At 34.6% G+C, this 22095-nt stretch overlaps 6 protein-coding genes across 10 annotated transcripts; 5 read left to right on the top strand and 1 right to left on the bottom strand.

Annotated features, from left to right (window-relative positions):
• Window positions 1-268: 268 nt before the first annotated feature.
• LOC123013130 (anoctamin-1) lies at window positions 269-10952 on the top strand. Of its 4 annotated transcripts, XM_044411495.1 has the most exons (17): window positions 270-478; window positions 737-1092; window positions 1972-2299; window positions 2347-2415; window positions 2818-2886; window positions 4208-4368; window positions 4425-4593; window positions 4636-5029; window positions 5079-5311; window positions 7400-7564; window positions 7617-7820; window positions 7870-8116; window positions 8165-8370; window positions 8423-8595; window positions 9776-10029; window positions 10078-10108; window positions 10217-10952. In XM_044411495.1, the coding sequence occupies exons 2-17, from the start codon at window positions 752-754 to the stop codon at window positions 10245-10247; spliced, it is 3075 nt and encodes a 1024-aa protein (XP_044267430.1). In that variant the 5' UTR covers window positions 270-478; window positions 737-751; the 3' UTR covers window positions 10248-10952. The 4 variants fall into 4 exon arrangements, with proteins under 4 accessions (XP_044267429.1, XP_044267430.1, XP_044267428.1 ...); XM_044411493.1 differs by having other exon boundaries at window positions 10078-10952; XM_044411494.1 differs by lacking the exon at window positions 2818-2886 and having other exon boundaries at window positions 269-478; window positions 10078-10952.
• Window positions 10953-11032: 80 nt separating this feature from the next.
• LOC123013135 (protein lifeguard 4-like) lies at window positions 11033-12447 on the bottom strand. Of its 2 annotated transcripts, none has more exons than XM_044411506.1 (5): window positions 12305-12447; window positions 11938-12189; window positions 11785-11890; window positions 11577-11728; window positions 11033-11534 (listed from the first exon to the last, which is right to left on the bottom strand). In XM_044411506.1, exons 2-5 carry the CDS (start codon window positions 12177-12179, stop codon window positions 11282-11284), a joined length of 753 nt encoding a protein of 250 aa, XP_044267441.1. In that variant the 5' UTR covers window positions 12180-12189; window positions 12305-12447; the 3' UTR covers window positions 11033-11281. The 2 variants fall into 2 exon arrangements, with proteins under 2 accessions (XP_044267441.1, XP_044267442.1); XM_044411507.1 differs by having other exon boundaries at window positions 12325-12425.
• A 129-nt stretch (window positions 12448-12576) lies between these two features.
• On the top strand, window positions 12577-16539 carry LOC123013133 (aspartate aminotransferase, cytoplasmic). Its single transcript, XM_044411504.1, has 7 exons — window positions 12577-12837; window positions 12895-13076; window positions 15125-15233; window positions 15287-15655; window positions 15704-16012; window positions 16062-16192; window positions 16419-16539. The coding sequence occupies exons 1-7, from the start codon at window positions 12729-12731 to the stop codon at window positions 16446-16448; spliced, it is 1239 nt and encodes a 412-aa protein (XP_044267439.1). The 5' UTR covers window positions 12577-12728; the 3' UTR covers window positions 16449-16539.
• Window positions 16540-17070: 531 nt separating this feature from the next.
• LOC123013364 (thiamine transporter 1-like) lies at window positions 17071-18506 on the top strand. Its single transcript, XM_044411837.1, has 3 exons — window positions 17071-17455; window positions 17505-17709; window positions 17761-18506. The coding sequence occupies exons 1-3, from the start codon at window positions 17156-17158 to the stop codon at window positions 18504-18506; spliced, it is 1251 nt and encodes a 416-aa protein (XP_044267772.1). The 5' UTR covers window positions 17071-17155.
• Window positions 18507-18806: 300 nt separating this feature from the next.
• On the top strand, window positions 18807-21724 carry LOC123012577 (GPALPP motifs-containing protein 1). Its single transcript, XM_044410596.1, has 3 exons — window positions 18807-18823; window positions 20118-21432; window positions 21481-21724. Exons 2-3 carry the CDS (start codon window positions 20122-20124, stop codon window positions 21622-21624), a joined length of 1455 nt encoding a protein of 484 aa, XP_044266531.1. The 5' UTR covers window positions 18807-18823; window positions 20118-20121; the 3' UTR covers window positions 21625-21724.
• LOC123012578 (phosphatidate cytidylyltransferase, mitochondrial) lies at window positions 18836-20140 on the top strand. The gene has a single exon (XM_044410597.1). The coding sequence runs from the start codon at window positions 18991-18993 to the stop codon at window positions 20008-20010; it is 1020 nt and encodes a 339-aa protein (XP_044266532.1). The 5' UTR covers window positions 18836-18990; the 3' UTR covers window positions 20011-20140.
• Window positions 21725-22095: the final 371 nt, after the last annotated feature.

Genomic DNA, 22095 nt, shown 5'->3' with positions numbered 1-22095 from the left:
TAATACGATTATAAATTGCGGAAATCTGACTTCGTCTCAAGCAAATTGAAGCGAGGGGCAATATTTTACATGTCCAAAACTATAAAATTGCAAAATGTTTCACAAAATTTTTAATTTAGGACTTTAATTTTTCTTAGTAGCTCTTTTCGCAGCAGAATCGGACTAAGGGGATCCTAGGGGTATGGCGGGCCGATCTACAAAAAACCCGTAAACAAAAAATCTAATGTTTCTAAAAGAATCATAACTATGTTTCACAGTAATTATTTATTCCTTTATTTTTATGAAAATCAGTGTTAGAGTTTGTGAGCTACTGAACAAGAAATTCGATCTACCACAAGTCAATTCAAATGAACTAATTATTTTAAAAGGAGGAATTTGCACTTCTCCATAAAAACACTTAAAAATGTGTATTATACCGTAACTAAAAGAGAATCTGTGAAGTGTGTATTTTAAATTAAGTGATAGAATTGCACATCTGGTAAACTAAGTTTCAAATTTCACAAAAATGCAGTTGACAAGTTTAAAAATAGCAAAAATTGTTTTGTAAAAAAATAAAAATCACTCAAATATATCAACAGTATATTATTTAACATTGCGTGTATTTATGTTCTATGTTATCATATTTGTGAATTTGTACCAAGTACTGTTATGTGACGTTTTTGAGCTCGTGACTCACTAGTCCAAGAAAGATGAACCAGTCGTTCTGTGTTAACAATAACGTTTACTATTTTTGTAGATTATTAAAACTGTGATGCCACTAGAGACAACCAAAGACAATGCTCGAAAAAACTCAATTACCACGTCCATGTCAGCCCCCTTACTACTGTCAGAATTGTCCCCCACGAGAAAGATTCATAACAAGAGACTGACAATTGTAAGACATGGGGATAGTTTGGAAAATGATAGATTTATGAGTCAGCCCCACATTTTGAGTTACTGTGATGGGGAAGTTGAGGTGAAGCCAAGACACCCCCATCTGGAAAATATAACGGGGAAACCCAGTTCATGTGATAAACTGGATATGGATGCTATGTCTGTTGTTAATCTGTATAAAAGTGCTGATAATTTGGATTCCGAAATGGATACTGAAAGGTAAGCGATTTTTTACTTGCTTATTAGCACCTATCGTTTTAATTGTTTATTTTATCTATTTTTAAGTGCCGGTATTGGCAGGTACACCGTTTCTATGAAAAACTCGAAATCCAAAAGCATTTTTCATTTCGCTTTTGTGTAAGCAAACAATTTGATTGGCTGATTATTTTAAAACACGAACTGTGACCTTTGTTATCAGTGTTAATACTTGACAGTAAATGCAATAGCACCGGTTTTGTTGACTGTTTTCAACGTAAATAATAATTAAAAGAGGAAGTTTAATTAAATGCATTCAAAGAAATTTTTGATCAAAGTGACCTGTGACTGAAATTAAGTTGGCAACACGCAATAATTGACAATTGACTTTTAAAAAAGTGTGATGTTTAATTAATAAATTAATAGTTTGTGTTACCAACTTAATTTCAAAGTCACAGATCACTTTGATTGGAAATTTATTTGATTTATAAATAATTGTAAAAAATTTTAATATTGCACAGTTCATCTTTAAAAAAATTATGTTTTGAACAAGTCTTGGTAAATTGTTTTATGTTTTATTTTATATAAATTATTCTTAAGTACATTTAAATAAAAAATGTCCAATTTCTTTTTCTCATTGTTATTCATTATTATCATTTTATCACAAACTTGCTATTAGTCATGTTTTTGGTTTAACAAACTTTCTAAAACCATCAGTTGACACGATTCTGATACTTAACTCGTTAGTATTTTGAAATTTAGTCGATATCTGTATTTAACAAAATGCGGGTGTGGTAGTACAACTTTTACATTTTATTGACACTAAAAATGAGAAAAATGAGTCCCCTGGGCGCATAAATCCCCTCACAATTAACAAAATTAAAAACATGATAAAATTTCCAGAGACTTCTCCGACAATCCACCGAAAAAGAAACCTAGAATTATACTCTCCGAAAGTTCACTCGAATCGCAAGAATGTGATACTCAACCAAATCATAACGAATCTAGTCATAAAAGTCCTAAAAGTAATTTATCGTGTCGTATCCCTTCGATTTACTTCAACGACGGGATGAGGTCAGTTGATTTTGTCCTCGTATGGGACGCTTTCACAGAAACTGCCATAACACCACAAGCTTACCAAAAACGTAAACTTTTCGAAAATAATCTATTGAAGGAGGGACTGGAGTTGGAGTACGTGCCCCAAGAGAGCAACGGTTTGAATTTTATTAAAGTAATTGTTGGCCATTTTGTGATTCATTTCTAACGGAAAAATTGCAGATACATGCACCAAAAGAAGTGCTGCGGAGGTATAGCGAAATCTTGAAGTTGCGGATGCCAATGCGAGAGGTAATTGTTTCAATTCTACAGAGTGGTTATAAATTATTTCCGTCTAGCTTTGGAATTTTTTTGCATGTAACTTTATTTGTGCCGCTCTACTCTTTTGAAAGCTCTAGTTCTGTCATTAGTGTCACTTATTAATTAATAATAAATTGTTGTTAATTAAACTTTTATTGTTCCAATAATAATTGATAATAATGTATACTTTGGAAGAAAACAAGTTTATATTTGAAGTGGACGCTTAGTAAACGGCGATTTTTTAATTTTGAGTTGAAACAAGTAGGTACCCTTATTTTCGTAAAGCGGCATTTTTTATTTTACATGGAAAATTCACAGCTGGCTAGATGAAAATCATTTATAACCACTTTTTTGTTCATAAATATTTTATTTTTTGTTTTCTTGTGGTCACAGGGGTTGTGTAAATTGCCACGAGAGTTCCGTCACAATCGTTTGTACAATGCCACTGCCTTTATTCGTCAGGTATTTTTGTGTTTTGTATTAACAGAGTCAACGCTTCACTAACAAATTTGTCTTTTATGTTTTTAATTTGTTTTAATATATACAGGCTGTATTATGAAAAACGCCCCAAGCCATAACTCCATTATTTTTAAAATTATGACAATACTTCTTAAACAAAGTTGAACATTTTTTGTCATCTATCGTTTGGGATAGATGCTAAATTAATGCTGTTTTCTGTTTCACCGGAAATGATATCAACTTTATTTTTTTTAATGGAACACCCTGTATATTTTACCACTTTTGGATTCTTTGTTTAATTGTCTTTTAACAAGTTTTAGTACCATATGCCTAAAACCAACCGTTCGTGAGATATGAGTCAATTAAAAATTTATTAAAGTAGGCAGTGGAAAACAATAATATTAAGTAATGTTGACAAATATTATTACTTTGCATTTTCTCTTATTATTTTTATACTTTTTGGTGTTCTGGTGATAATGTGTTAACAGACATGATTCAAGAATATTTTGAAAGCAATAAAAATAGTTGGAGACCACAACGCCTTTACACTGGGCGATTTCCAATAAAAGAAGTTCCAATTCGTCGACCTGAAGAAAATTTGAGGATGTTTGGGGTTTTTAGAAAGCCCAAATTAGAACAGTTGCGTGCGATAAGCCAACGTTACTTGCAATTTCTTGAATTCATCTTCTTGCATTTTCTTCAATCTAATTCTGTATCTCTTTGATTGGAGATGTTTTAATTTGGGTTTTCTAAAAGTCCAAAACATCATCAAATTTTCTTTAAGTCGCTTAAATTTTCGACGATTTGGAACGTCTCTCATCAGAAATCACCCAGTGTAAAAGCGTGATGCTCTCCCACAATTTTTATTTTATTCAAAATATGTCTGTTAACACATTATCATCCATGATTAACATTAAAAAGTATAAAAACAGTAAGAGAAAATGCAAAGGAATAATATTTGTCAACATTACTTGATATTATTGTTTTCCACTGCCTACTTTAATAAATACATTATTTGGTGAATATCTCACGAACGGTTAGTTTTAGGCATATGGTACTAAAACTTGTTAAAAGGCAATTAAACAAAGAATCCAAAAGTGGTAAAATATACAGGGTGTTTCATTAAAAAAAAATAAAGTTGATGTGATTTCCGGTGAAACAGAAAACAGCATTAATTTAGCATCTATCCCAAACGATAGATGACAAAAAATGTTTAACTTTGTTCTAAGAAGTATAGTCATAACTTTAAAAATAATGGAGTTATGGCTGTTTTTCATAATACAGCCTGTATATTTGTAACTGAAGTGCATCTTTGCATTTACAGATGCCAGCGTTTCGTCAAATGCACTCAAGGACCAACTTCATAGTCGAAGGCATTACCAGTCAGTGGGACAAACTCAAGGCTTACGTTATCGTCGATTCTGAGAAATTCCCCGAGAAGGATCAACGATTTACAGCGATTTACAGCCGTGACAGAGAATATTTGTATGTCAGTTTTGAGTTTTTTGATCCGATGGAAAATTCGGGGGTTGTTTTTGTAGATTCGATGTTGATTCGCCTTGTTTTTTCACTCCGGCCATTCATTCACGAATCGTTCAGTTTATTTTGGACAGGAAACGCTTCAGTGATAATCATCACGACGATTTTGCCTTTGGTATTGAGAGGCTTTTGAATGAGAGTGTCTACAGCGCGGCGTATCCTCTACATGATGTAAGATTTATCTCGAGTAATTTTTCACGAAATTTTTCTTAGGGCGACTTGCGAGACTCCGGGTCCCTCCGCCACCTCCTCTACAACGAATGGACAGCCCTTAGTAAATGGTACCGCTACCAACCCCTGGACTACGTCAAAGAGTATTTTGGCGTAAAAATCGCACTGTATTTCGCCTGGTTGGGTTTCTACACCCACATGCTCCTCCCAGCAGCTGTTGTCGGCTTAGCATGTTTCATTTATTCCTGTGTCACCCTGTATTCCAACAAACCGAGCGAAGATATCTGCAACGGCAACTTCACCTTTAAAATGTGCCCTTTGTGCAACCACTGGTGCAACTACTGGGACCTGAAAGAGACTTGCACGCATGCTAGAATTACCTACTTATTCGATAACGCCACTACGGTGTTTTTTGCGATTTTCATGTCTTTTTGGGGTAAAAATTGTGATTTTGACTCGATTTTGGGTGTGATTGAGTGTTTCAGCGGCGTTATTTCTGGAGTTGTGGAAACGATATTCGGCGGAAATTACCCACAGGTGGGATTTGACAGGTTTTGATATACAGGAGGAGCATCCAAGGCCGCAGTACTTGGCAAGGCTTGCACATGTCAAAAGACAGGAAGTTAATATCGTGACGAATATAATGGAACCGCATGTGCCCTTCTGGCGGCTCAGGGTGCCCGTGACAATCTTCAGTTTCTCAGTTGTTATGCTCTTGGTAATGAATTAAAATACAGAGGGTTGTAGAAGCTTCCAAATAAATTTACGATCAAAGTGACCTGTGACTTAGAAATTAAGTTGGCAACACCGAATTATTGGTATATCAGTAGAATCTGGAGGCTGAACAAACGTAGCGTTATTTATTAGTATTATTTACAACGGATTTTTTATTTCAGATTTGAAGTTTTTTCAATTTAGTTTTTTGTATGAATTTTTGGGATTTTTGCTGCCAGATCAAAACATAAAATTCACCAGATCCGAGTATGGCAGTTTTCAGCTTAAATATCTGTTTAACTCTTGAACTCTTTTAAAAAAGTAAAAATAACATGCTTTTCGGCCTGATTCTTTGATTTTTCGGCTTGTTTTCAACAAAATTTTGCGTTTCTGACTAATAAACGTGCTAAAACGCTCGAGAAATGCAAAACGATATAATTCTAGACTTAATTAAAAGCATTTTCGACCAAATTTTGTGGTTTCTCGGCTTATTTTTGCTTAAAACCAGTTAAATCGAATGAAACAAAAACATCACTATTAATCTTGTTTGTGATATTTAGGCGTGTTTGGACAAGAGTTTCTAAAATAAATGAACCTCTGGTTCAGAGACGAAGTAAGTCGGGCGAAACAAGCCAGAAAATATCAAAATTAATTTTGTAATTTTTTAGCTTGTTTCAATGCAATATTTCGAAATTTTTGCGTTTTTATCTCTCGAAAACATCGTTAAACACTCGAAAAAATAAAAAACGCCGTTTTTGGGCTATTTTGTTGAATTTGTGGCTTATTTTTGACGAAATTTTGCAAAATAATTGTGTTTCTAGCTGAAAAAGCATTCGAAAAAACTAAAATAAGTTGTTTTTTTTTTACTCTGTTTAGTAATATCTTGTAAAAACAAATAGAACTATTTTTAACTAATTTGTTTTCGATAATTTTTTCTTCGAGAAAATTTCAAAATGTTAATTTCGGTTTGATTTTTAATTTTTTGCCTGCTTCAACGAAAGTTTTCTTTGTTTATATCTCAAAAACGTGCTTAAACACTTGAAAAGGGCAAAATAATGCCTTTTTTGGTCGAATTTGTTGAATTTTAGAATTGTTTTTAACGAAATTTTACGATATAATTGTGTTTCTAGCTGAAAAAGTATTCGAAAAAGACAAAAATAAATTGTCATTTTCGATCCTGTCTAGTGAAATCTTTGTGACTTTTCGACTTATTTGAAAAAACTTGATGAGATAATCAAGTTTCTGGTTGAAAACTTGGAAAATGCTCGAAAAACAGTTTTTTTCATTTCCAAAAAATCACCAAATATTAGAATTTTTACAAAATCACCAAATCATCAGACTAGCATATGTAAATCACCAGATCTGGTGAATTTTCACCACACCTGACAACACTGACTGACCATAAAAGTGTGACGTTTGGATTTGATAGCTAATGTTGCCAACTTAATTTCAAGTCGTAGGACACTTCGATCAGAAATTTACACTGACCGGCAAAATTATTGCATCACATGAGAACAGTGATTTTTTATTGAAATAATTCTTAAAAAAATAAATGAATCATGATTAATTAATTAATTAGTCGTAATTTTAGATTAACTTAACGTTAATTAATTCGTGCAGATCAGTTTTTTAGCTTAGATAAGCTTTTCTTACATTCGGAGGCAACTATTAATACCTAGCATTGCCCCCTCGAGCCTGGAAAGAAGCTCAGTTTTTTATTGTTGTCTCTTGGAAATTAGCGGTAATTTTCATAATTTGACATTTAATCAGTAAACAATGAATTTACACCAATTGTTTTTGAAAAGTCCATAGTCGACTGAGTTACTTGATAATGCTACTATCCTATTTTTTGTATATCATCATTTACAGAACCCTTGAGCCATTAAATCTTAAAAATTTAAGTGATGCGACAATTATGTCGGTGAGTGTATTTAAAAGCATGTTGCAGAAATATTAGGAGTAATTAAAATATTATAAATAATTTTTTGTATGAAGCAACATTCGTTTACAATCAAACTTTATAAATAACCCAGTTTTTTTACCCAGATTTCTACAACACCGTAATATGCAAACATAATTGGTCAAATTTCAGGTCACTTTGGCCTTAGCTACTGTTGTAGCTATAGTAGTGTACCGGATGTCCGTTTTATTCGCTTTGAGGGTTTATGCTGATAAGGTTGATAACAGTCAAGCTATTCTATTTACAACATGTACAGCTGCTTGTATTAATTTATTCTGTATCGTAATTTTTAATTGGGTAAGTTTATGAAAAATGGTGTAAAAAAAACAAACCGGATTTTTTTGTGTAGTTTTATAACTATGTGGCTGAATATTTGACAGAATTCGAACTTTTGCGCACGCAGACCGAATTCGACGATTCCTTAACGCTCAAAATCTATCTTCTGCAGTTCGTGAATTATTACGCTTCCATTTTTTATATTGCATTTTTCAAAGGCAAGTTTACTGGCTCTCCGAAAGAATACACTAAGCTGTTTGGCTTCCGACAAGAAGAGGTAGTTTCTTTCAAAAAAATACACAATTATTTGAATGAAAAACTTCCAGTGCGGCCCTGGCGGCTGCTTAATGGAGCTCTGCATCCAACTCGCCATAATCATGATCGGCAAACAAGCCATGAATACGGTCCTGGAAATGCTCTTTCCACTATTTTACAAATGGCTAAACACCGTCAAAGTCAAAACTGGGATTTCCAAAGATCCGTCATATAAAAAATCGCGGCCTCAGTGGCTGAAAGACTACAAGCTTGTGGAGTGGGGCCCTAGAAGCCTCTTCCCTGAATACCTCGAAATGGGTAATACCCCGAAAAAATCAGTTGGCAGTTAATTTCTGGTGATTTTAGTTTTGCAATATGGCTTCGTGACTATCTTCGTAGCGGCTTTTCCGCTAGCGCCGTTTTTCGCACTGTTGAATAACGTCCTTGAGATGCGTCTCGACGCCCGGAAGTTGATAACGTTTTATCGACGACCGGTCAGTCAGCGAGTTAAAGATATAGGAGTTTGGTACAGGATTTTGGACTCGATTGGGAAACTTTCAGTTGTGACAAATGTAACTATTTTGGCGCCATTTTCAAAATGGGGACTTCCCGTGTTATTTTCAGGGGTTTATTATTGCGTTTACGTCCGAATTCATCCCACGTATCATATACAGGGTGTACGTGAGTCACGATCACAGTCTAAGCGGATACCTGAACTTCTCCTTGTCAATTTTCAACACTTCTCACTTTCAAAACGAATCAGCGCCTCGTAATTACGCTGCGGAGGAGATATGCAGGTGAGTGTACTTTATAGCCCAGTCAAATTAGACAAATCGGTGGAAAAAAAATCCTAGAGAGTTGTATTTTTTTTTAAAACGCTTTCTTTATACTTGGGTAGACATATATCAAAAGTCCCCGTAGGTAGGGGGCGAGCTCGAGGAGGGAAAGGGGGTTAAAGGTGTCTTTTTTGGTTTTTTGCTTATATCTCGGGAATTATCACTCCTATAGGTTTTTATCTTCTTATCAAAATTACAAAATTTCCTACAAAAATGGTCCTTTGCATTTTTGTTGTAGGACTAACCATAGGACAGAAAAGAAACATCATTTAAAAAAATGTGCTTTATCTGCATTTAAAACAGAATTAGTCTTGTAATAAAAAAAACTGACAGTAAATTGAATTTGCTGGGTCCAATACTTTATTAAAGGAAGGGGGAGTCACGAGGGTCTATAAATACAAACTCAACGTTTATGTAATTTATGCAGAATTTTCTGTAGAAGTCTATTTCTGCATCAAAATTTCCTACAAAAATGGTCCTATTTATTTTTGTCGTAGGACTAACCGTAGGCTTCAAAAGTTTGGAGTCTACATAAAATTGCATTAAAAATCCTTTGAAACACATTTCATTAGTTTATGGTAAGTATTTATATGTGTAGAGTGTTCCCCAACTAAGCTGGTCTGGCTGAAAGGTGACTCGGGTGTAAACATTTAAACGGAGATATAAATAAATTTTGGATGAAAGAGAGAATCAATCTGTAAGGGGGTTAAATGGGGTGTAAATGTTTAAACAAAGATATAAACATAACATTCTTTAGAGGTGTAAAGGGGCACTAAAATCAGATTTTTCGAAAATTAGTTTTTAAGGGAATAAAACGGTGTACACATTTAAAGGGATATAAAAACATTAAATTTAGAAAATATGATCCTTAGAGAGTGTAGAAGTGCACTTTTCAAATTTTAATTAAATAAAATAGAGTTTAAACGCTTAAAAACAAAATTAGAAACACGAAATTTCGAATTTTGAGAGTGCAGAAGTGCACTGAGACGACACTTTATGAAAATCAACATTTAATATTTATCCTTAAACATAGCCCATGCGAAAAACGAGACTACTATAATAGGATTTTTTTCCACCGATCGCCCTATTTTTGTCTAATTTGACTGGGCTATTACACATCAAGAAAAAATAAATTGTTTAGATACCCCGATTTCCGGGAACCCCCGTGGTCACCCCAACGGTACGAACCAACAGCCATCTACTGGCACATTTTGGCCGCGCGTCTAGCTTTCGTCGTCGTCTTCGAAAATATCGTCGCTTTTATCATAATTATAATAAAATGGTGTATTCCTGATATACCGGGTGATCTAAAAGACCGCATCAGACGTGAGGCGTACATTACGAATGAAATTATCATAAAACAGGAGACAATCAGGGCTCAGAATGGCTATTTGTGTAAGTGTTGATAATTATTTAGGGACTTGTTTTAATGTTTTTTTCCAGATTCGTCACCTACAATAAAAAGAGAATTTTTGCATAATATGAGTGAGTGCCCTGCCACTCCTGAACAGTGGGATAGGTTGTTGAGTAGGTCGTTGGAAGGGCCTGATTTTGATCTGATGGTTCATGCCGAGGGTGCAGGGCATTCTATTCGAGAACCTTCTACTACGTAGTTCCTTCTAACTAGTCGTTTTAGTTAAATAAGGGTTTTGTTTGATATTTAATAAGTTGAAAAAAGTTTCAGAACATGAATACCGGACTGTTGTGCCTTATTATGAAATCATTAGTTTCAAAAATTAAACTACAAAACATGTTTACCACATTAAAGACATTATTGAGAATTTAAGAATTTCAACAACAAAACATACTTCTAAATACGTAGAAAATGGTATTAAACGGATTTCTAGAAGTAAGTTTTCTAATTTTTGTTAAGCACTGATTTCTTCCATTAAAAGGTGATTAATTTTGCTTCCTAATACTCTTAGTGGATTTTTAAGACTTTTTTAGAATATGTGAAGAACTGTTAATTACATTTTTTATAATAATTAATTTTACAATTTTCAGTTTTCTACGTGAATACTGGAAGTAATTTTTTTGAGATTTTACATTTTGAGATTAGCCAAGTCACACACAGAAAATCTTATTACGTATTTTTGTACTTAAAAAAATTAAATCGTTACTTAAAAGTTTATCGAACCAACGAAATTCTCTCATGATATTTTTTCATTGTCTAAATGTAACATTTATAGGCTGTTGGCCATTTTTTTTCGAAATAATGTTGTTCTTTCATGAAACTGAACATTGCAGTTGTAAACTTCAGCAATGACACTGTTTATTTAATGTGTTTTAATAAAAAAAAATCTGTAAGATGCGTTTTTTATATACCAATTTCCACTTATTTAGTCGTTTTTTCTCGGGCCATGTTGGTGGATTTTGAGGGACGTTTAAAGAACAATAATAAAATTAATTATTTATTATACAGTTTTTTACACAACATATGAAAGTGTAGACATAAAATAATTTTGAACGATTTTCATTTCAACACTTCAGTACACATTATCACAATTTGTTTAAAAAATGTGCAAATTAAGTAATTACAGCACTCCTCCAGGAACAATAACTCACTATTCTTAGAAACAAAATAAAAAATTGTGCAAAAAGTACAGTAATTTTGCTTTAATCTGCGAAATAAAAAGCACAATTGTAATTACTGCCGGTTCAGCGCCTGCAAAATGCGCAAAATATACAAAAATAAATTGATTATGTCCAAATAGAGATTGATAGTGGCCAAAATGTACTCTTCAGCGGACAGGGTTTTCATCATCATTTGTGTATCAAAAATAATAAACAGGCAGAATAAGAACGCACCCCCTAACGAGATGACGATTTCAAATGTATTTGAGTGGAAAAAGATTTGTAAAAATCCACCGACAATCAAAATACCCAGACCTGCGAATAAACTACACACAAAATGTGAAAAACTGAAACGTTCGTTAACTTACCCTGAATACATCGCTGAGAAATCACGTTTGGTCTGGAAAGTGTAGAAAGTCAAGCTTCCAACTATGACCAAAGTCAAGAGAAGTGCTTGAAGCACCACTGCTTGGGAGTAGTAAGTCAAAATAACACCAACAGTGTAGGCCTCAACTACTGTCTAAAATCCAAGCAAAATTTAGATAAAACCCCAATAAAAGTAATTAAACCACGTACAAATGCTGCGAGAAGAATCAAATTAGCAGGGGTGTCCCGTCTTTTGACGATGAGGGCAATAAGCAAAAAAATACTGGGAATAAATGAGATCAATATCATCCATTCACTGCAAAAATTTGGGTAAACATCGAAATTTCCAAGTACAAAACATACTTTTCATGCACGAAACTCTTAATCTGTGGTGTAAACATAAAAATTGAGGCTACCACAATAGTCAAAAGCAATTGCATGCTAAGTAATCCGTAAACTTTCCGAATGAACCCCAAACGAATGGCTTTGGAGGCCTGCATGACATTATTGCGGTAAGCGAAGTCGTTCTCAATGCCTTCCTCGTCCATGTCTTTGCCCCCTCGCTCACAGTCTTCCTCCAGGATGAGAGGAACCGTCGATGACATTTTGAAATACCTGGAAAATGTTAATCCCACTTTCACTGATAACGAAACATGTACGTGGATAGGGAATTTTTGTGTGGGGTTATTTCGATTGATGGATTTAGTAAGGGGGTGAAGTGGACACTGACCTTTCACTGCACACACTTACTGGAATTCTAATTAATTATAAAACACGGGAAATTAATAAATATTTTGAACAGCTTTGACAATTCTAAACAACTGACTGTCAAAGTTACGGAGTGGGGGAAATATTGAAAAAAACTGTTTTTTTGGTTTCAGTTTTTTAACAAATATGTAACAAAGTGTTTTCTTATAATACAGTTTTGATTCTTTTATTAATTTCCTTTAATCAATGTTTATTTTTCCGGTAATTGTAGGTCTAGTGCACCATTTGTAGTTCAAACGTCCTGTCAAAATCTTGTGCGCAGCTCCACGTGCCCTTGAAACCCTCTCAGGTCAAAAAGGTTAACTCAATCAAATCTATGATAAACTTTTAATACTCAAAACACTGCAAATTTTCGGCGTTTCACACCGTGACCGCGCTCAGTGAACATGTCGAGATTCGCCAAAGTCGAACAAGGGCCCCCTATCGAGGTTTTCGCCTTGAATCAACAATTTGCGGCCGATAAGGACCCGAACAAAGTCAGTTTGGGGGTTGGAGGTGAGTTCCGTTTGAGTGTTTTTGTGTGGCAGTTTTTGAATGTTTGCAATTTTATAGCCTATCGTACTAATGAGGGTCAACCTTGGGTTTTACCAGTGGTTCGCGAAGCTGAAAAGATCCTCGCTGCTGATGAGAAACTAAACAAGGAGTATTTGCCGGTTTTGGGCTTGGATACTTTCAGCTCGGCGGCGACTCAGATGCTCCTGGGGGCTGATAGTCCCGCCATCAAGGAAAATCGGGTCTGTAAGGGGTGTTGATGTGGAATGCGGGCATGAATTTGTTTTTTTTTTTTTTCTGTGAATGGTTTTTTATTTTTTTTGGAGTGAACTTGGAATGGCCCCAATTTTGTGCCTGATTGCCTGCTAGAAAGTACTGACTTGCCTAACAGAGGTAATTCAGGTTACTTTCAAGGCTGTTTTTTATGATTTTTTTTTCAGCTGATGAAAAGTGCAATTATTTTTTCTATAATTTAACACGTTTTAAAAGTGTGCTAATTATTTATTTACGCCAACTGATAAGCATTTCATAATGTGTAATGTTTAATTGAAGTACTTGTGAAATCTTATCAAGCAATATTAAATAATAAACACTTTAAAAATATATGTATTTATCACAACTATCTGTTATTGATGATGATGAGTTGCATACTTAATTTCTTGACGTCACATGAAAAGTGAATTATCTATTTTTAAATTGTTTTTATTTGCGCTTATCTAGAAAAATACAATTGGTGTTTGTTAAGAATTAAAATTCATTTCCGTTTTAATGATTATTTTTTATTACTTTTTGGACGATTGTTCATTTACTGTGTGTTTCAATCGATTATTAAGAAATTTTTTTATTTGCTAAAAAACAACTTTTGTGTTAATATCCGGAACAGTCATTATTTCCACATATCTTTTATAAACATTAAGTATGTTTTGTTAATTTTATATTTATATTATTTAAGTTTACTATTGTTTCATGAAAAATCGTCTATTAAAGTTGAATTCAAATAATACATAAAAATGTAATAACTAGTAATTAGCGCTTTTTTTCAATATTTGTTTTGTTTATTTAATGAGGTGAGTTTATAAATTTCAAAATACCTACACATAACGGCATACAGAGTGTTTAATGTAAAAAACGTAATGGTTTATTTTATTTCGGGAAAAAATAGGAGATCTACGAATTTTTTTTCATGCTCATAATTTATGAAAAAAAAATAAATAAATTAGGGACCTTTAATTTTGATAATAATAATTATATGCTTTGGTTTTCGTTTGTAAGTGTAAAATTCCTGTTTAAGTGGAATTTCCTGTTTAAATTTGGAGCTCTATGTATAATGAACCTATAAAAATTATTTTTAGTCTTCCTGATATCTAAATTTATTTTAGTAAAATTACGACATGGTGTTTAGAATATTTTTAAAGGGGAATTGTTTACAAAATCTTATGTACATTCTATAATCCATTTCATTGAAATTGGCATAACAGTAGGCAATGGTTGTGTAAACCGCGCTTTAAGTGTGAAAAAGCCTTTACATATTAAGGAACTAAATTTATCACTAAAAAAATAAGGTTAAGATAGTCAAAATTTTATTTTTTAAAGAACCCTCTCAGAGGTTTTTAGGGACAATTTTCTTCATAAAATGTTTAACACCCTGTTTCATCCTTTTGTGTACGTACACTATTTGCTTTGGAGAAAATAATTTGGCTTTTTTCAAATTGGTATATTTGAAACGACAAAAAGAAATAATTAATTATGTTTTCAAACATACCTTAGCGTGTACTCTAAATCTGACGTTCTGAAGAGAATTATTTTTAATTATAATTTGAAAAAATACTGGGAATAATGAACAAGTAACGGAAATAGTGAAAAAACGAATACAAACCATGTAGTACTAAAAAAAAAAACCCCAAGTACTGTTATACCAGGGACATGCGCAGGGCTACAAACTTAAATATGAAATTCCATAGCCAACCATTATGCCAGTTCCAATGAAATCTACTATACCTAATATGAGAGCTAACTAAAGTGTCCTATGGAATTAAGTTGGTAACACAAATTATTAAATTCAAACGTCACATTTTTATAGTCAATTGTCATTCATTTCCGAGGGGCGATCGCTGGCATGACCGTCACTGACACAATTTGCTATCACTAATAATTCGGAGTTGCCAACTTAATTAAAGTCACAGGTTGCTTTGATCGGAAGTTTTGTTGAAAATTGGTGATAAATCCCCTGTTAAACTTCCAAAAATAAACGAAATGAAAAACTCTATTTTTATTTTGTTTTAAAATTCAGGCTTTCGGAGTTCAATGCCTGTCCGGCACGGGCTGTCTCCGCGTCGGGGCCGAGTTCCTCGCCCGCACCGTCGGTTACAAAACCTTCTACGTTTCTTTGCCCACATGGGGTAAGCCTCCACTATTTTTCCTCTTTTTTGGACCAATCAGAACTTTTCCCTAGAGAACCACAAATTAGTATTCACCAACGCCGGCTTCAACGACATCAAAGAGTACAGATACTGGTCAGCGGAGTCTCGCGGTCTCGACCTCAAAGGCTTCCTGGAAGACCTCAACAAAGCCCCCGAAAACTCAGTCATAATCCTGCACTCCTGCGCCCACAATCCCACTGGATGCGATCCCACTCAGGACCAATGGGCCCAAATCGCCGACATTATGGAAAAAAGGAAACTGTTCCCCTTTTTCGATTCTGCGTATCAGGGATTTGCCTCAGGGGATTTAGAGAAGGATGCGTGGACTGTCAGATATTTCGTCAGTCGAGGATTTGAGCTTTTGTGTGCGCAGTCTTTCGCCAAGAATTTCGGGTTGTATAGTAAGTCTCAATTTTGGGGAAGTGGCAAATAAAAAAAATGTTTTGTAGACGAACGTGTGGGGAATTTAACTTTTGTCACCAAAACCACCGATGTTATCCCCAAAGTCAAGTCACAGGTGACTTTACTTGTCCGGGGGATGTACTCAAACCCGCCTAGTCATGGTGCTAGAATCGTAGCACACGTCCTAAGCGATCAAAAATTGTTCGAACAATGGAAAGGCTGTATTAAAACGATGGCAACGAGAATTATCGAGATGAGAAAAGCTTTAAGAGCGGCTTTGGAAAAACTAAATACTCCAGGGGATTGGAGTCATATTACGTCGCAAATTGGCATGTTTTCGTATACGGGACTTAATGGTAACTTTTATGACCAATCAGAGTGTGTTTTATTTGCGTTTGGTTTCAGAAAAACAGTCCTTACACATGATTGAGAAACACCACATCTACATGCTGAAATCGGGGCGTATTAGCATGTGTGGAGTCACTCCCGGGAATGTCGATTACGTGGCCAAAGCAATTTACGAAACTGTAACAAATGTAAAGTAACAAATTATTTATTTTAACTATGTGTATTATACCCGAAACCAAATTTTTTACACTGTTTTGTAATTGGAAATATACAAATAAAACTCTGGACTGAAAAATTAAATTTTACAATGTTTTATAATGCATTTCACAAAAATGTGATAAATAAATGTATAACAGCGTGTTATTACATGATGAAGTATTTTTGTGTTTTTTTACAAATGATTTTTTATTGCAGTGTCGCCAAAACTTGGGAAACAAACTTTGAAAATGCTCAAGGACAGACTAATTTATGAAAAGTATTATATGGTTTTTTACAATGATGGGCAAGAAAAGGTTAAAATAAATGGTAATAAGTGGTTTGCAGTTTTATTCTTGCAGAATTGAACTCTCGGAATTCAAAATTTTGCCTACTCTACCGCCATGTTGGTGCTAGTAGATATCTTGCCCCAGTAGGCTAATTGAAATTTTACCGCCTTTTTTATTTTCAATGTGACTCATTTTTGTGAGATTTCATTATCGTAAATTGTTAAATCCAAAGCAATTTACTTTTATCTACATTATTATTAAAGAATGACAGGATAAAACTGAATAGATAAACTGTAAATTCATATAAAAAATAGATAAAGCAAATAAACTTAACAAAGTAGGTTACACAATTGCATTTACATTCAAGGTCAAAGATTATTTTTTTGCAAGTCTAATTCATACAAAACATGATTTAAATTAGTATAAAATATAGGGCAAACATTAGTAAGGATCACACCGTTTTTAGTTTTATTTGTGCAAAATATTTTTTAAAACCCTCTACCTATTGATTACATGCAAATATTTTCTCCAGGAATTATAAAATTAATAAGATAAGCTTATTTACAAGATCTGTTTGACCAAAACGTCTTATAATGTGCACACATTACCGCCAATTTTACGATTATTAGTTCAAAACGGTGTTACCTCGTGTAGAAAAATTCCGAAATGTCGGGCTTTAAACGCATATATTTGCTCTACACATTCGGATTTCTTATAAATTTGCGTCCAATTGACCCTTTCTTGTACGAATTTTTCGTTACAAATAAAAATATAACGGAGAAAGAAGTCCGTCGTGATATTCTCCCGGTTTTGAGTTATAGCTCAGCGATTCATTCTTTGTTTGTGTTTCTTTTGGCCGACCTCATCGGGTATAAAACTTTAATTATAATCTCAGCTTTCTTTGAACTTGTGTCCATTAGTGCGAAAAAATGGGGCACTACCATTCTTGCAATGGAATTTTCGGAGGTTTGTTATTTTTTCATAAAATAAAGAAAACAACAAAATTTTGGTTTAGGTTTTTCGAGGAGGGTCAGCGGCAACAGAAGTGGCTTATTTTATTTTTATTTATGGGCATTATGATGGTACAACGTACCAACGGGCCACGGCATATGTCAGAATAGCTGCCCTGATGGGCAAGACACTGTCTGCAATTTTAGGACAACTTTTCCATAACAGTGATGGCATGAGTTATGACGAACTGTACGTCTTAAACCTAGCTGGTAAATTTACCATAATTTGAATTAAAAAAATATTAATAATGTTATTTTCAGTGAGCGCTTTAGCCACTATTACAACTTTTTTTCTCCCCACTGATGGGGAAAACGTCTACCACTTCTCCACCACATCTGCCACAGTCCAAAAAGCGCCCCCCAACAGAATCGGAGACAAACTATTTTTATTCCAAGCAAATTTTGTGGAGAATTTTAGACAAAATCACATCCTGCGTTGGTCTTTTTGGTGCGCATTTTCCATATGGACTTACACCCAAATCTCGTCTTTTATCCAACCATTATGGGCAAACTTACACAAAAGCAAATACAACGGTACCATTGAAGCTACTTTAGGTTTTTTGGCGTTTTTGGGGGTCGTCGTGGCTGGATTTAAATCGATTGATTGGAAAACAAGGACTGTAGTTGCGATGCATGTTTTATCTGGATTTCAGTATATTCTACTCTTGTGCGGAATAGCTTTTTCCAATGGTTATATCTTGTTTAATTACGTTTGCTACGTCTTGTTTGGAATGGTACATTATTTTATTATCACAGCAATAAGTGCAGAAATCGCCAAAATTCAACATAATAACTGCTTTGGAATGGTGTTTGGGCTCATTTATTTTGTGGCTCATCTAATGAATGCTATTTTGGTTTGTGCTGTTAATGACGATGTCGGGATTTATATGTTTACTCCTCAACGCGAATTTCTTGTATATTTTATTGTGTTCCTTGTAGCGTACATTGTATTTTTTGTTGCGTCTCTTATTAAAGAGAGAGTCAACAAAGTGATCACAAGACATTAAATCATCAGATTTATTCGTAGGTAAAATATAACATAAGTGTAATAAAGAAAAATAAAAAAGTTATTATTTTGTGCGAATTTCAAATAACCGACAATTTGTTCAAAAACATTGACAAAACAAAATCACTGAAAATTTTAAATTATTTATGCCGATAACAGCACAGGTGTTATTAACATGAATTACAATTATTTACACTAAGAAAACTTATTTGGGTATTTAATTGAAAAAATATACAAGTACAAATTTTAAAAATCTTGTTTCACTTATTATTTAGCAATTTTTTTGATTCATTGTTGGCAGTGGTAGTTCATTTGATGGTAGGTATTTCGTCCCGACATATAATTTTGAGGTTACATAAACCTATAAAATTTAAACAAATTACCCTTTATCTATGTCGTAAACCATTCCCTTGAGGAATAATTCCATTGTACACGTTTACCCACAAATTCGAACACCCGTGGCTAGCGTGAGATTATGTGGCAAAATGGCAAGTACAAGACCCATGATAGTGGCCCCCATTTACGCAAGAATCTTATCAAAATTTCCCCAAAACTTCACCTTCTGTTTCGCTTACGGTTCCGCTGTGAAAAAACAAATCGAAAAGAAGCCAAAGGACAACATGATCGATTTAATTTACTGTGTTGATAACCCCAGTGCTTGGCACGAAGCGAACATGAAGGAGAATTTCTCGCATTACAGCGGATTGAAGTACTTCGGGCACAATTTTGTGGCCCAATTCCAGGAGAATTTCGGTGCGAAGGTGTATTTTAACACGTTGGTGCCACTGGAGGGGGTTTGGATCAAATATGGGGTTATTACCACCAAGGATTTGGTCACGGATTTGCTCGAATGGTCGGATTTGTACCTGGCAGGCCGGTTGCACAAACCGGTGGAAATAATCAAGAAAAGTTCAAGTGCGGAGTTGCAAACTGCGTTGCAGTTGAATTTGCAATCGGCGGTGCATTGTGCACTTTTGCTACTACCTGATACTTTCAGTGAATACGAATTTTATTACACCATTAGTAATATAAGTTATTCGGGTGATTTTCGGATGACTTTTGGGGAAAATAAGAACAAGGTTGAGAATATAGTCAAGCCACAAGTTCAGTCATTTAGAAATTTGTATGGGCCTTTTATCAGTACTTTGACCGATTATGTGGACTTTCCGATACTACAAGAAACTGATAAGGAGAAACAGAAAGTCAGTTCTTCTTGTTCGCAAGATGTTAGTCCTTTAGCAAGACTCCACCATTTGAATCAGCTGCCAAGATGGCCGCAAAAGGCCTTGACTAGGTTTTGGAACAAGGGGGTACTTAGACAAGACACTGAGGATGTCCTAAGGGCTGTAGCGTATGATCCTGATTGCGATCTGATAGTTGCCACTTGTATTCGAGACATTGTTTTTAAATCTTCGGCTAGACAGAGTTTGAAATCAATCGCCACAGCAGGACTGTTGAAAAGTGTCAGATATAGTTCTAGGAAAATTCTTAAAATGTTGTCTTAAAAATAGAAATTGTAGTTGTAGATTAGGGGACCAAGTTACCTCACGTTTTATACACCAAAGCCTCGGCTGTGTTTTTTTTTTTTCACTAAAACCACTTTTGTTTGCAGAAAAATGAACCAGTTCTCTGACTCCGAGTCACAAGACTCGGATGAAGGAATACGTTTTAAGACAGAGAGTATCAGAGATAAGCACCAGAAAAATCTATCTTCAAGTAGATGTAGATCGAAATCTAGGTCTGTATCTCCAAGATGGCGGAGAGTTAGGTCTAGATCTAGATCTTCCAAACGCCGAATTAGAGACAGATCGAGGTCTAGGTCTCCTAAAAGGCGAGATGGGGACAAAAGACGTAACAGAGACAGATCTAGATCTCCCAAAAGACGTGACAGGTCTAAGTCTGAAACTCCAAAAACTCGAGTTAGGCCAAAATATCGAGAGAAATACGAAAAAGAGCGAAGAAAATCTCCGATTCTTGAAATTTCAAAGAAACCAAAAGTGGAAGAGCCTCAAACTCTTCCTCCCCGTTTAATAAAAACACAATCAAGCAGTGTAAAGGAAGACACGACTTCTGTTAACCAAAAATCAGAAAAAAAATCTGAAGATAAAGCAGAATCACACTATATTGGACCTCAGTTGCCCCCTCATCTGTTTAGAAAAGAAGAAACTGAAGATCCATCAACTAACGGGTCTTCAATTGGTCCTAAACTACCACCTCTCATGTTCAAAAAAGAAGAAATGGAAGAAGGCGAGTCTTCGATAGGTCCGACATTACCTCTTAGATGCGAAGAAATCGAAGCAACGCAGGGGTCTTCCATAGGCCCCCAATTACCTCCTCATATGCTCAAAAAAGAAGAAATTGAGACTAACGACTCCTCGATTGGGCCCCAGTTACCACCTCACTTGCTTCAAAAGGGAGAAAAAGATGAAGAGAAGATGAGGATAGGGCCTCAACTACCTCCTCATCTGCGTCAGAAGCTTCAAGAAGAAGCAGATAAGGAAGAAAGCGACGAAGATGCTTACGGACCGCTTCCTGTCGGTGCTTCAAATTATTCAAAAGCGCAGATAGCTCTTGAAGAAAGGGCATTGCAATTGAAGATGGACCAATTAGACCCGATCCAAAATAAGAAAACCGTTCGTGAAGAATGGATGTTGGAATTACCGGAAGTGAAAGCGTCGAAATTTGGTTTAGGGCCTAGACAGTTTAGGGGTAAAGCCGGTCCTGATATGTCTGACAGGTCTTCATGGACTGATACTCCTGATAAGAAAAGTAAGAAGACCGTGAAGATTGATTTGAAGAAAGAAGCTGAGTTAAAGGAGATTCGGAAAAGGGATGAAGAACAGGAGAGTATATCTAAGAAGCATAAAAAGAGGAATAAGGATAGTTTGTTGGAGATGCATCAGAGTAAAATGAAGACGAAGAAAAAGGTTGGTTTAGGGGTGAGTTAGGTTGGGTTTTGATTTTATTTGTTTTAGGAGGAGCCGGCAGAGAGACGACCTTTTAGTCGAGATATTGATCTTCAAGTAAATCGGTTTGATGAAGCACAGAAGAAAGCTGTTTTGAAGAAAGCGCAGCTACTTGATGATAGATTTTCCAGTGGGCAATCGAAATTTTTATAAATTTACACAGTTTTGTTTATTTTATTAAGTCCTAAAACATTTTTACAAGAAGTATTACATGTTAGTACAGTTTGTAACAATAAAATTTGTGTTTATTTCAGTTGAATTTTTCTTTATTATCCTCGAAAGTTTTCATGTCGGTGGGAAGTGTGGTGATAAAATGATAAAAGTAATTGAATAATTGTGTCTTACAAATAAGCGTATGTAGACGAGAGTAATAATAAAATTAAAATGAAAATATTCATTGAGTTTTATTTTTATATAACTGTTTTATCGCAAAACTTTTATAGTATGTTGTATTAAATACATGAGTCAGAATTTAACTTAACTGTGTTGCGAGTGAAGATTTTGGAATAAATCTCGGAAAAAAGTAGCATTTTTGTTAATGCAACTTAATATATCTCGTACTAAGCGAAAATGTAATCATAATAAATAATTTCAAAATATATTGTAATAATGCTTGAGTTTTTG

This window comes from Tribolium madens, unplaced genomic scaffold (genome assembly GCF_015345945.1).
Source record: "Tribolium madens isolate multiple individuals breed KSU strain unplaced genomic scaffold, Tmad_KSU_1.1 Scaffold_96;HRSCAF=242;Tcas5.2_LG5, whole genome shotgun sequence".
NCBI lineage: Eukaryota > Metazoa > Arthropoda > Insecta > Coleoptera > Tenebrionidae > Tribolium > Tribolium madens.
The sequence above is the reverse complement of the archived record's forward strand: the minus strand, read 5'-3'. Positions and strand labels throughout refer to the sequence as shown.

Coding starts and splice junctions, on each gene's coding strand:
- LOC123013135 (XM_044411506.1), bottom strand. CDS start 12,179: ATGTCATCGACGGTTCCTCTCATCCTGGAGGAAGACTGTGAGCGAGGG. Junction 11,891..11,937: donor AAGAGTTTCGTGCATGAAAA/GTATGTTTTGTA, acceptor AAATTTTTGCAG/TGAATGGATGATATTGATCT. Junction 11,729..11,784: donor TGATTCTTCTCGCAGCATTT/GTACGTGGTTTA, acceptor CTTGGATTTTAG/ACAGTAGTTGAGGCCTACAC.
- LOC123013364 (XM_044411837.1), top strand. CDS start 17,156: ATGTCGGGCTTTAAACGCATATATTTGCTCTACACATTCGGATTTCTT. Junction 17,456..17,504: donor TTGCAATGGAATTTTCGGAG/GTTTGTTATTTT, acceptor ATTTTGGTTTAG/GTTTTTCGAGGAGGGTCAGC. Junction 17,710..17,760: donor GTACGTCTTAAACCTAGCTG/GTAAATTTACCA, acceptor TGTTATTTTCAG/TGAGCGCTTTAGCCACTATT.
- LOC123013130 (XM_044411493.1), top strand. CDS start 752: ATGCCACTAGAGACAACCAAAGACAATGCTCGAAAAAACTCAATTACC. Junction 7,565..7,616: donor GTATCGTAATTTTTAATTGG/GTAAGTTTATGA, acceptor TTTTTTGTGTAG/TTTTATAACTATGTGGCTGA. Junction 8,117..8,164: donor CCCTGAATACCTCGAAATGG/GTAATACCCCGA, acceptor TGGTGATTTTAG/TTTTGCAATATGGCTTCGTG.
- LOC123013133 (XM_044411504.1), top strand. CDS start 12,729: ATGTCGAGATTCGCCAAAGTCGAACAAGGGCCCCCTATCGAGGTTTTC. Junction 15,234..15,286: donor CGTTTCTTTGCCCACATGGG/GTAAGCCTCCAC, acceptor ACTTTTCCCTAG/AGAACCACAAATTAGTATTC. Junction 15,656..15,703: donor CAAGAATTTCGGGTTGTATA/GTAAGTCTCAAT, acceptor AATGTTTTGTAG/ACGAACGTGTGGGGAATTTA.
- LOC123012578 (XM_044410597.1), top strand. CDS start 18,991: ATGGCAAGTACAAGACCCATGATAGTGGCCCCCATTTACGCAAGAATC.
- LOC123012577 (XM_044410596.1), top strand. CDS start 20,122: ATGAACCAGTTCTCTGACTCCGAGTCACAAGACTCGGATGAAGGAATA. Junction 21,433..21,480: donor AAATGAAGACGAAGAAAAAG/GTTGGTTTAGGG, acceptor TATTTGTTTTAG/GAGGAGCCGGCAGAGAGACG.